Raw genomic sequence first — 12,529 nt, 5'->3', positions numbered from 1 at the left:
CACACCAGTTAGAGGAGAGGCTACTAATCTAGTCACCTTCTAACCACCCCTTTCGATTACGGGTTTTGGTTTTTCTAAGACCCATTCACAGCGGAAGGGCCATCCCCGACCGGGAGGAGGACGAACAAAAATGTATCTTTTCTTCCATGGGCCTACGTTGGAGGTTAAAGGGGCCAAAAACCTACATTCTTTGCGAGCAGATAAATAAAAAAATCCGCTATCTGCTAACCTAGCTGAGGTCGTGAATGAGTATAAGGACCAAAAATTATCAAAGCTGGGCTCATACCGATGAACCCTCATTATGATGATAAAAATGATTATATGTCGGATCGAATTTGGCGAAAGTTGCATAGGGCATAACTCGAGGCGCCTAAGGATTTGAGAAACATAAGGAGCAAGAGTCAATCTTAAACCCGCATCGAAGTGATTGAAAGAAAAAGAGTAAAAACCCTTGGGAGGGCGATGCATACGATCAGTAGAACTGGGGATTAAGACCTCGTAACTATGGGGAATATGGTACTTTTCTTTTATCAGGTGAACCTGTTGTTTAACAGTGCTAACTATGTTTTCCCAGGGTCTACTGTCAGAATCAACATCAGGGGCACTACCAGAGCCCGACTCTACGCGTCCATCGCGACGCGACCTATACTTTGGCCTAGCCCTAGATGGACCTTCCTGGGGCATATGGGACTCAATCCTACGGGAAAGAGTAGCTGAGGAAGAATGTGAATCAGAACTAGAGCTAGAGGAGGGCATTGTACCTGGGAGTATAGGAGATCGAAGCTTGAGCAGCGAGATTGAACAGAGAGTGATAACTTGGAGAAGACGATACCGGTGAGAAATTTTTGAATTACGCCCCAATATATATGGGGAAGAGTGAGTTTGGTACGGTATCAGTTAGTCGCTCCTGCAATGACACGTTGTACTAAACATTTGAAGAGATTCTGCCCTGACGACACGTGGATCTCCTTTATCGAGGTCATTAATGCCTTGGGAAACGACTATTTGATTTCTGCACGCTATTCGACCATCGCGTCCAGAACTGTGGGAGCTAATGATGAGGGTAATTTATCATAAGACAAATCTTCCCCTCATACTGGATAATGCATGGATATTAACTGAGAATGTCTTCTAGAAAGGTTATAAATCCCACTAAATGTTCTTAAGGATGGATTTACGACCGCAATAATCATGGACTATTAATCAGCTATAATTTGGGATGCTTAACTTAAGCTAAGCAACTATATGTCTGCACTTACCAATTATATCATGAAAAAAGATATAAAGGTCACGGATGGAGCTCATTAGGAGGTAATGTCCATTTACTTTCAGTAATATACTCAATTTATACTCCTATCCATTCGAAAAGAGCTGACTTGAGCGTCGGAGAGCCATCATCGGGAAAACACCCGACTGGCTTAACCGTTTCTTGTGTTCTCAGGAAAACTACTGTTCGAGGAATCGGGTCAGATCGCGGATCGAGATTGCTGATCGACAACTGCATTCGATAGAATTCCTTTGAGCATTTCACTAAGAAAGGAAAATACATTTATGCTTATGAAAAATCTAACTGCAGCAAATTAATTATTCTATGAGTATTGTTGTATTTCTCATTAAGTAATTAAGAATTATTATTTTAAAAATATACACCAATCACATAACGTCATGACTATAATCTTTTTGCTGAATAAATAATTTAAAATGATCTGAGCAAAATTGAGTCGACTAAAATATTCCATTCTACTTGCCTATGAGGCCTAACTTAATTGATGAAGTTGAGCCCCTTAACTTTAAGATTATGGGTTCGAACTCCACCAACGTGTGGGATGTTATTCTGCTTTAATAGTAGATGTTGATTAGATATAGTTATCAGATATTAATTATTAGAATGTGATTGTTATAGTTGTCGGTTGTTGTTCTATATAAATATTTGATATTGATTATTGCCGTGTGTACCAAATTTTAGCCACACCATAAAGTCGAGGGATCTTCAAGGAAAATTCTAAAATCAACAGAATTAACCCTGCAAAATAAAAGTTAGTAATCGAAGCTTAAGTCAGTAACAATTTTACTGAAGAAGATAAAAGAGAACCTGGATCAAAATGAGGATAATGGTGTAAATGATGATAGAGTGTATATATTTGCGTGGAGTACAAAAAGAGAGTTTAAAACAACCTAAATTCGAAAGAGAATTAAGTGAATAAGTGAGACTATGAGAGTGAAGAATGGTGTTACCAAATAACTATACAAAACCTCTATTTATAGGCGTATAAAGAGCAGAATGTGGGAGTTTGTTGTAGAGAGTCTTATACCATTTGAAAGCTCTTTGAATTTAGCTAACTAATTGAAAAATCTGTGCACAGTTGACTGATTACATTAGGTTGACTAAGTCTTCCTAGATCTGCCTGAAATTTCAGAAAGTGGTTATTTGTAGATTACTATCTTGTTTCCACCAATCTACTAGGAGCCACCTGCAGATATTTTAGGATGATGTGTCTTAAAATTTGAGAAAGCAGTGTGACACGTCCGTCCAGTTGCATGATGACATACTCGGCTGTTATGAGTTTGTTTTTTGAGCCTGCCAGTTTAGTGAAACAGAAAATGAGCCTTTGGACCTCCCTATTGTTGGATCAGCTGACGGATCATCAACTGGAATGGTTGATGACATCTTTTTGGGCTTTTAGTCCGTGAAGGATGTTGGGGGCTGTCATCATTCCCCTCCATTCTAAGGGTGCAAGCTAGTAGAGCTTGACAACTGGAGTAGGAAAATCACAAAAAAAAACCTTTCCCTACTTGTGCTACCAGCAAGGTAAGTTTCTGCAGTATTAGCCAGACAAAAATAAGTTAGATTCCGTATTTATTTGAGAGGAAAAGATCGCCTTTTAAGTTCAAATGTATCTGCAAAAAGAAAGCATAAACAATAATGATTGTAAGAGATAATGAATAAGAGGAGTCCCTTATATCTTGGAAGTCAATGCGTTCCTTAAGTCCTCAGCTAATAGGACTATTTGACAAGCTTGCATATATAAGGTATTTTCCTTTTCAGTAGCCTCACTTTTCTGCATCAAGGTAAGTTTTCCCTTTCTTTTCTTTCCTTTTCTTCTTTTTGTTCGAAAGTAGGGTTTCCTAACTTTTCGTTGAAAAAAATTGTTGTAGGCATTCCCTCGATCCTGAGCTTCTTTTCGCCAAATCTTATTTTTTGCCACCTTATTTTCTCTAGGTAAGCTATTCTCTTCTCTTTAAGTCAATTAACTATGTAATAGGGGGTATAGATGAGAAAGCTGTAAAGGAATTCTTACTGATTCAGCCACTTTATTTGGGAGGATTTTTTTTTATTGATTTGGTCGCTTTGTCATGGGAGTAAGGGCGAGGAGGAGGTGAACAGTAAAAAGAGGGCCACCAAGGAGGAGATAGAGAGAAGAAAGGTAGAAGATAAAGTAATGGCTTTCGACACAAAATCTTTTAGGGTCTTCCATACCTGCTTAATGGAAGAAGACATAGGTGAATTGAGGTCTAGGCTTGGGATACCTGATGAGTTCATGATTTAGGACCCTGCCTCTGCAGAACGTCCTAATTCTGCACTTGAGGGCTTCACTCAATTTTACATGGCCCAACAATAACCTAGGTTGCGATTTCTCGTTCGCCTCTTTTTTGCTAAGGTATGCACCTTGTTCAAGGTTCCTTTGAGCTAGTTGGTGTCCATGTATTTCAATATACTAGTAGATTGTTACATACTGGTTAAGAATCTAGGTGTGAGCCGCTCTGCGCCAATTCCACTCCTTTTTTATGCTGAAGAAGGTTAGTGTTGGGCTGTTCTATTTCAATTCTAGGGGGGATGCTCAATTCTTCCCTTTTGATACCGCTATCAAGGAGTGGAAACGCCACTATCTTTTCATCTCATCTCATCACCTATTCCCTAGCTCGTCCCCACTGTATAGATTTCTATTACTCTTGAGGTTCCCAGGTATTCTATTCATAACCACCTTGCTCCCTTTCAAGCTTTTTTTAGAACATCTAAATCTATTTCAATATGATCTTCGCGAGCTAATCCATCCAGCCCTTCTTTTCCATTATGGGTTGAGTGCTAAAGAGGTTGCTACGGACAATGTTGTTGGTATAGTTTTTGTGTACTTGTTTATTTGCAATTATTCCTGAAAATTTTAGTTAGTGTATGTAACCTATTGATATACCTATGTTTAAACATGGTGCTGCAGGACAAGAGTTTGAGTGAGGGGAAGTGCCTTGAGGCATGCTCCTCCACCCAACGCCCTCTAATAAAAAGTCCGTCTTCTACTCCAGCTAGCTCGATTTCTATTGGGAACCTGAAAGAAAAACTCCAGGCTCATCCTCTCCCCACACCCACCAAGCGAGTTTAAGGATCAATAGGCTCTCTAGCTCCTCTAACTTCTAAGCTTGCAACAAAAGTGGGGACCCCACGACCTGCTAAAGAGAAGGCTGAAAAGGAAAAACAGGGTATGGGTGAAGATCGTTCCCTACTGCAGTAAAATGTGAGGGCAGCCGAACTGTTAAATTCTTAAAGGGCGTTCCTTTACCTGTAGACAAAGCTTATATGGACACTTTCCCTCACCCTCAAGCGTTGGACTTGCTAGTTTCTTATATTAGCAAGGTAAACAAAAGAATCTTGTAATTTCTAGTTGTGCATGTAAAATGATATATACTTGATCTGCTTGTTTTTTCTTAGACCACCCTGCTGGCTAGAGGTTTACTCGGCTAGTTGGAGAAAGAAGGGCTCGCATTAGAGAAGGATGGACAAGCTGGAGAAGGAGATGCGCGAAAAGGATTGCAAGAATGAGGCCAACCTTACCCACCGGAGGTCCGAGATCAGCAGTCTTCATCAACACTTGGAGCAGGCCATGCTGAAAAGTCAAGTTTATCCTTCTACAGAACAGGGGAAGAAGGTGTTGAAAAGAATGTGGTCCAGTAAGCTAGAGGAGTTCAAGGAATCCTTGAAGGTCCAACACCTATTGTCGGACAACACCTTGAAGTACTATTATCATGATTTCTGAACTTGCATTTTCCAATTCGCTTAAGCTAGATATCCTCATCTTACTGTTCCTACTTGTTTCCTGACATCTAGTTCAGGCTGACGGATGCACCTGAGATGAGGAGGTTCCCCGCGAGCTGCCAGAAGCTTTGCTTCATGCTGGACAGGAGGAAGAAGATTAAGAGAACCTAGAGGATCAAGTGATGAAAAATGTCTTTCCTCTTAGGATGGCTTCCCCCATCCAGTGGTGATGAAGGTGTTCATGCCTTACTGTTTTTCTAAAAAACAATTTATTTTTTATGCTACCACCTATGCGATGTTTGAAATGCCCGCTCATGTGCTTCAAATAATTGGTTCCTGGCATGAGTTCTCTTTTGAATTCTATACTTCCCTCCTCTTCATGAATAATCTGAATATTTTCTTTGCAAACATGTATCTTCTAGTTTACTCGTCGCTTGAGCCTTATGCTATGTTTTGTTGTTCCTACCGATTAACATGAAAACATAGCTGGGAAATACCCAGATTATGTGCCAAGTAAGAATTTCCCTTGTAGGTTGAGAATAAGAATATTGAGTTTAACCTAGTGTTTGCAATATACTTGCATTAGTGTCTTTCATGCAGGTGCTTAGTGATAAAGAGGGGAAAATTCTAGTTCTTGCTATACCAGCAAGCATAAATGATTAGCGCCTTGCATGCTTAAGAAAACATAGCATTAAAAATTGAGTAATTTCATAACTCGTAAAGATGTAACCTGATACAATTCTTAGGGCCATCAACCTAGTCTGCTCCAGAGTTTTCTTGATCAGGATCAAAGCATAACTGGTCCTACCTAGTAGAGACAGATGTAATGCATTCCAAAATAAGCAAGTATAAAAATGCTAAGAGGCAAGACAATATTTCACGCAGTCAATGAGTGTATATAAACCATAAAATGGTAAACCAAAAAAATGTGCCTGCTAGAGGCAACTTTATTGTGACTCATAATCAATGAGCAAGAATATGCCTACTAAAGACGACTTATCATAGCTTGCAGCGAAAAAGATGGAAAAGAATGGTTGTGCCAGCTCAGGGTGTCTTATTAGGATCGAGAGGAGGGGTAGCAACAGGGTATTGGTTGGACTAGAGACCCGCCTTGCCCGGTGTTTTTTACACCCTGCCCCGCCTGGGTACCAAACCAGTCCGGGTGGGTTTAACCCGGTGAACCCGATTATATTTCTATTTTTTCCTTGTTGTACAAATATTAAAAAAAATTGAACATATCAGTTACAAATAAATTTGTTTATCAAATATTCAAGTCCAAAAATAAATCGCAAATAAAAATAAATATAACATCATCATTCATCTTCTTTCTCGTCAAGAATCGTTGGACAATTTTTCATTTTTTAACTTTTCAACTTTTGAACAAGTACCTAATAATAAGCAAAAAAAATATATAATATTTTATTAATATTTATTCTACCAAAATAAAGTAAAAAAATATAATTAAAATTTTACTTACCATTTACTTCATTCCACAACCAACAACGAGAATACATCAATGCCTCCAAAGTAAAATATATATATATGTATTATATATACATATATTATATATATTATCGGGTCAGGTCCGAACCGGGTCTCTATGGACCCCAGACCCGCTCTGGCTAATACTTTTTGGACCTGGACCCACCCCATTAGGGATGGGTACTGCCGGGTACGGATTTAATTGCCACCCCTAGTTAAGAGAGCTTCCTGTCATCAGTGTCTTCCAAAAGAGTAGAACTTCCTGATATTATAAGCATTCCAATGTCGAGAAACCTTCCTACCAGCAGTGTCTCTAGCTCTTACAGCAGGGTCCCAATTGGGACCCAACTTTCAAATTGGTTTGAGGGCATTTGCTAGCCTGAGCATGAGATCTCTCACTTGAAATTATCTTATTTTCACTCGTCTATTGTAGGTGTTGACCACCTTCTATTTGTATATTTGTATCCGAGTCCGAGCATCCTCTCAAACCTCATCTATCAAGAACAGGTGGGTATGCAGTAGGGTGTCATTGCTTTTCTACTTGTAGTGATCGATTCTGTATGTTTTTACTCCTGCCTCTGTAGGGATAATAGCTTCTGAGCCATACATTAAGTTGAAAGACGTCTCTTCGATTGTTGCTATAAGGTAGTCCTGTAAGACCACAACACTAGGGTCAATGCCACTAGGCCATGATCTGATTAGGCAAAACGTCATATTTTCCTGCAAAAAGGTAGTTAGTTGTCCTGCAACTCAAGACTTAGTTGGGAGTCGATCTTGGTAGTCTTGTTGAACTCTCCCGGTATTAGTTGGATACTTAACAGTTGTCCATGAGCAGGAACTGCATTTACTTGCTCGTCATATTGGATGGGCCTCTTGCTCTTCTCCCTATTAGGAAAATCTACTTCCATATCCTTCTGCCTTCCTCCATTTATTGATTCTACATAGCACTTTTGAGCTACACAGTGGTCACCCTTAACATTGCTTATCCCTGCTCCAGTAAGAAACTTCAACTTCATGTGGTATGTGAAGGTGGTCGTCTAGAAAGCGTTCAAGATAGGCTGGCTTAAGAAAACGTTGTAGACCGATGGCATGTCCACAACAAGAAAATGGGACCATCTTGTTTTTTTTGGTGGCTTTCGTTCCTAAGGAAAGAGAAAACAAGATTTGGCCCAAGGGATGTACCACCTCTCCTACAAATTCGTACAGCGAGGTATCCGCTGGATCTAACGGGATATCGACTAGCTCCATCTGCTGGTAAACCTTATAGAAGAGGACATCTGCAGAGTTGCCAATCCACAAAACTACATTGAACAATGTAGTTGGCTAAAGTGTTAGAAATAAAAAGTGCATCATTATGAGGTAAATGTACTCTCCGTGTGTCAACAGGACTGAAGTAGATCATGGGATCCCCTGTTGGTGCTTTGTGATCAATCTCTTTAATAGTTCTAGAAGCCCGAGCATGGGTGCATCTAGCTTACCCAAAATCCCCATCAATAGGTCCTCCTGCTATCATGTGTATCAAACCCTTGGCAAGGGTGTTCTCTGGGCTTTGCTCCTCAACTAAGAGCTTCTCCTTTCTATGTTCCCTCCTAAAGGGATCTTCTGCTTGCTCTTGCAGGAGATGCAACATAGATAGTGTTTTTCTTTCTGTTCGGGCCTCTTTTCTATCTCTACATAATCCTTCAGGTAGCTGAATTGTATAAGTTTTTCAATCTCTTACCACAGCTGGCGGCATCAATTGGTCTCATGCTCGGACTCCCTATGATACCTGCAAAAACTATTTTGATTTAGGAAGCTCGGGTCCCTCTTCAGAACTTTTAGGCCAGTGTAGAGCAAGGAGCAAATCTATAGCTATGAGCATTAGCGCTGAGCTTATGAGTGGGTTGTAGTGCTCATTCTTAAGATCAAAGGGATTAAATCATCCTCTGGGTTTTTCCCTACTCTTGCGGGAGGAAAACCCTTCATTGTCCCTCATTCAATCCCGTTAATTGCATTGCTTGTTAGTTTGGTATCTTTTGGGCTTATGTACTTGTCCCCTCGAGCCAACAGGTTAAAGTCGAAAAAAGGCTTCTTGGTTAGGGATTCGAAGAGAGGTCCATTGTGGAGCCCTTGCGTGATGGCGCTGATCAAGACTTTTGGTTGTGTAGTTTTGACCTCCAGAATAGCCTTGTTGAAGCACTCGATGTACGCCCTTAGTGTCTCTTTGTCCTCCTACTTCACTTCGAAAAAGCTGATGGCCAATTTTCAACACTTCTTACTACTAGCAAACTGATATAGGAAAAGGGCATTAAATTCTGCAAAAGATCTAATCAAAAGAAGAGCTTAAAATAGCCCAAAATTAAAAGAGAATTGAGAGAATAAGTGAGAGTATGAAAGTGATGAATGATGTTACCAAATGACTGCACAAAACCTCTATTGATAGATATGTACAGAGCAGAATGCAGGAGTTCGTTGTAGAGAGTCCAATACCATTTGAAATCTTTGAATCAGTTAACTACTTAAAAATCCGTGCATAATTTGGACTTGAATTGATTGAGATACACCAAGTTGACTAAGTCTTGTCAAGTTTGCCTGAAAATCCGAAAAGTGATTATTTGTAAATTACCAGCTCGTTTGCCACCAATCTACTATGAGCCACCTTGAGATATTCTTGGATGATGTATCTTAACATGTGGACAAATTGTGTGGCTTGTCCATCCAACTGTATGATGACGTGTCAGACTAGAATGGACTTGATTATTGAGCCTGCCGGTTTAGTGAAAGAGAAAGTGAGCATATGGGTCGTACCACCCTGTTGTTGGATCAGCCGACGGATCACCAACTGAGCTAGATGACGTCTTTTGGGCTTTTATTATGTGAAGGACTTTGGGGACTATCATCAATTATTTGATTTATTGAATAAATAATGGTTTATAACTTTCATTTTTTTAAAAATATCCCGTTCTACTTAAAGTTATATTGCCAATGAATTAATCAGCCATGCACAAGTCATGACAACAAGAATTACAATTTTTTGTTATAATTAATTATTGTGCTGAAAAGTTGAAAAATAATAGTAAGTGAGTTTGATTAACAATGTTTGCTCAACGAATATTAACTATTGTTTCTACAAGCAATATTAAAACATTAGTCACAGTTAACTATATTTTAGCCAAAGATAAAATCATAATAAATATTGATTTAACTACATCAAAACTTAAATTTTCACAATTGTAATTGTGTAAATTATTATAGGCTCCTTTAAATTAGCCACAATTACAATTGCCCTTTGTTATTTCAAATTGTCTAAGAATTACCGGTTATCAAACAAATACCAATTATAGTAAATTGTCGGAAGAGGATATTTGTTATACAATTATTAATTTCAGAAAAAGGTATTTGTAATTTTTTTAATAATAAAAGAATAATTATGATTATAATAAATTTCAGAAAACCATAATTATAGTTTACCCTTGGTTTTTTTTGGCCATAATAATTAAATTGTATTTATTTGCTATAGTTTTTAATCCATAATAATTTCTAGTGTAAGAAATAATCATTTCTTTAGTCAGTCCACCCCTTTTTATGCACAAAATTATTCATCAATAGGCTTTTGGAAATATTCGAAATCCATTATGAATTAATTTCTTTCTCATAAAAAGACGAAAAAGATTACTATGTATTTATATATATATATATATATATATATATATACTCTCTACCACTCCACAGGAAAAAAAAAAAAAAAGATAAAGATAATCAGACAATAACACAAGAATTAGGGTTCTCCTCAGCAGAAACGTGGTAGCAGTGTGTGTAATAAGGATTGTACTTCTTGTAGAGTTCGAGGAGCTCAGCAATCTGTTCACTCTGCTTCTTGTCATCTTCTTTGGTCTTGTTGGTATCATCTTTCTTGGGAGGTTCCGGCGGCTTCTTTTCTGGCTCCTTTGCTGGCCCTACCGTCACTATCTCTGGCTGCCAATACTTCCTCAATTTCCCCACAATTTGAACTGGATCTACATCCCCAACTACTGTCAGTTTCTTCTCCTTCATGTCTATTGTAAGAGATTCGATCCCTGAAAATCTTAAACTGGTAAGAATGGACCGAGGGATGACAACGAGGTGAATTTGTCGGAATCCCACATTCAACCCATCAAGATATAAAATATGAGACTAAATCTATAAAATACATTTTTAAAAGTTCAGGGGTTACATTTTTTTTTTAATAGGGATTTTGTGCCTATTAATATTTTCATATAGAAGTAAAAATGTAAGTAAACCATAAAATATATAACAAAATTTAAAAATATGTGAAATAATTTATTTGGGACAAGCTATGAGTCAAATAATTCAGAGTAGTCAGAATCAGTTTTGAGGGGCATTTATAATTTTAAAATTTTTTAAAAGATGGGTCTAGATTGTGTAAACTCGGACACATATTCATCCTTAATTACTATGTATGTAAAAAGCAAATGAAAATTATGGTGGTACAATTCAAAAGTTGTAACATAAATTAAGTAATAGGATTGCAGTAGAAAATTCAATGCCATACCTGAAAGGCCAGAAACAGCCTTCATGGCCTTCTGTTTGTGTTTCTCATCACGAACTCCTAGTTTTAGCACCACTTTCTGCAGGAGACGAGGAGAGATTCAGTGAGATGTCGGGATTCTGATTTAAGGATTGGACAGTAGCGAACAACGTGCGACTACACTTAATAAGGATCCAACACAAGCAAAAAGCAAAAAGCGTGCTTTTGTGGTGTCAAAAGGCCCACAAGATCTCATACACCACTTTGTAAAAGTTCAAAAGCAATTCACAAATAAAGGCGAACACAAACCACTCCTATTTTTTTAAATAATTATATATATTTAATATTCGAGGATTGGAATCTAACATATGATTGGTAATGGAATAACTATTAATTATTTTGTGACAAGTGACTGAAGTGAGAATCGTTGCCATCACACAAAACTCAAGGATTAAAAAAAAAAAAAAAAAGAAAGAATGGAAAGGGAATTTTCACCTTGGTCATATGGGCTGAGTTGAGAATTGTTGATTAGGACTGTAAACGGAATTAAGAAATGAGATGAAAATACTGAGAAATTGAGGTTGTGACGAACGTTAATTTATAGGACAGATCAGGAGAGAGAGAGAAGAAGAGTTGGTGAACATGAGTGGACATGGCTTGCTAGACAAGGAGAGTGGACTTGACCTTTCGCTAATCGCTCCTTTTTTTTTTTTTTTTTGTTAATTATAATGGGCTTTTTTTTTATTTATTATAACTATAAACATTCTTTTATTATTTAAAAATTATAACATCTACTAATATTAACAACTATCTAACAAATACCTCTTACAATAGAGGTATTTGTCCAACAAGTATTAATTTCACATGAAATATTTATAATTTTTCAAATAATAAAGAATATTTGTAATTAAAACTAAAATTTAAGAGAAATACGTAATTTATCTTTTTTCTTGTGTGTGTGGAGGTGGGGGGGGGGGGGGGGGTTGTATGTAGGAGATTTATGAGGAGTTGATCAACTTGTCGAGCAAGGGAAAGAGCAAAGAATCCTAGTCATTAGACTTGGTCTACCTTCGATGATGAGAGAGCCAATTCAATGGTGGAATAGTGATATTTTCATTTCGAATTTCAAGCGACTTATCTTCAGGGCTATTTATTGAAAATTATATTACGCCCTCTATTATATTAATTTATATTATGTATACAAAATAATATTTTTATTTTATTTAAGAAAAGGTTTTGTACGCATAATATATATATTTATACTAATATAACAAGGAAAAAATAATTTTTCCTCACAATCAATAGTTCGTGATACCACTACACTATTCTTTTTTTTTTTTTTGTGTGTGTTGATAATAATACCCCTAAATTGGTTATCTTTTTTTAAAATATAATATATTGGTTTATAAATTTTATTTTTATTTATAATATATTTTAAAATAATAAAAAATATTTATTTTATATACGCAGGAAAATGTATCATAGCAGGTAATATTAAATACAATGAAAAATGT

General features: G+C 37.3%; 1 protein-coding gene and 1 long non-coding RNA gene across 3 annotated transcripts; one reads left to right on the top strand and one right to left on the bottom strand.

The window, feature by feature from the left end:
- Positions 1 to 3,075: 3,075 nt before the first annotated feature.
- On the top strand, positions 3,076 to 5,310 carry LOC148789465 (uncharacterized). Of its 2 annotated transcripts, XR_016067599.1 has the most exons (3): positions 3,076 to 4,114; positions 4,215 to 4,627; positions 4,703 to 5,310. It is a non-coding gene; the product is annotated as an uncharacterized LOC148789465 (long non-coding RNA). The 2 variants fall into 2 exon arrangements; XR_016067598.1 differs by having other exon boundaries at positions 3,076 to 4,627.
- A 4,788-nt stretch (positions 5,311 to 10,098) lies between these two features.
- On the bottom strand, positions 10,099 to 11,629 carry LOC105158266 (heavy metal-associated isoprenylated plant protein 39). Its single transcript, XM_011074958.3, has 3 exons — positions 11,511 to 11,629; positions 11,040 to 11,115; positions 10,099 to 10,563 (listed from the first exon to the last, which is right to left on the bottom strand). Exons 1-3 carry the CDS (start codon positions 11,517 to 11,519, stop codon positions 10,247 to 10,249), a joined length of 402 nt encoding a protein of 133 aa, XP_011073260.2. The 5' UTR covers positions 11,520 to 11,629; the 3' UTR covers positions 10,099 to 10,246.
- Between the last annotated feature and the right edge of the window lie 900 nt (positions 11,630 to 12,529).

Source organism: Sesamum indicum, linkage group LG1 (assembly GCF_026168435.1).
Source record: "Sesamum indicum cultivar Baizhima isolate 11 linkage group LG1, ASM2616843v1, whole genome shotgun sequence".
Lineage (NCBI taxonomy): Eukaryota > Viridiplantae > Streptophyta > Magnoliopsida > Lamiales > Pedaliaceae > Sesamum > Sesamum indicum.
The sequence above is the reverse complement of the archived record's forward strand: the minus strand, read 5'-3'. Positions and strand labels throughout refer to the sequence as shown.

Excerpts from the sequence above, each read along its gene's own strand:
- LOC105158266 (XM_011074958.3), bottom strand. Across the intron at positions 10,564-11,039 it reads GGCTGTTTCTGGCCTTTCAG|GGATCGAATCTCTTACAATA; the intron begins GTATGGCATTGA and ends TAAGATTTTCAG.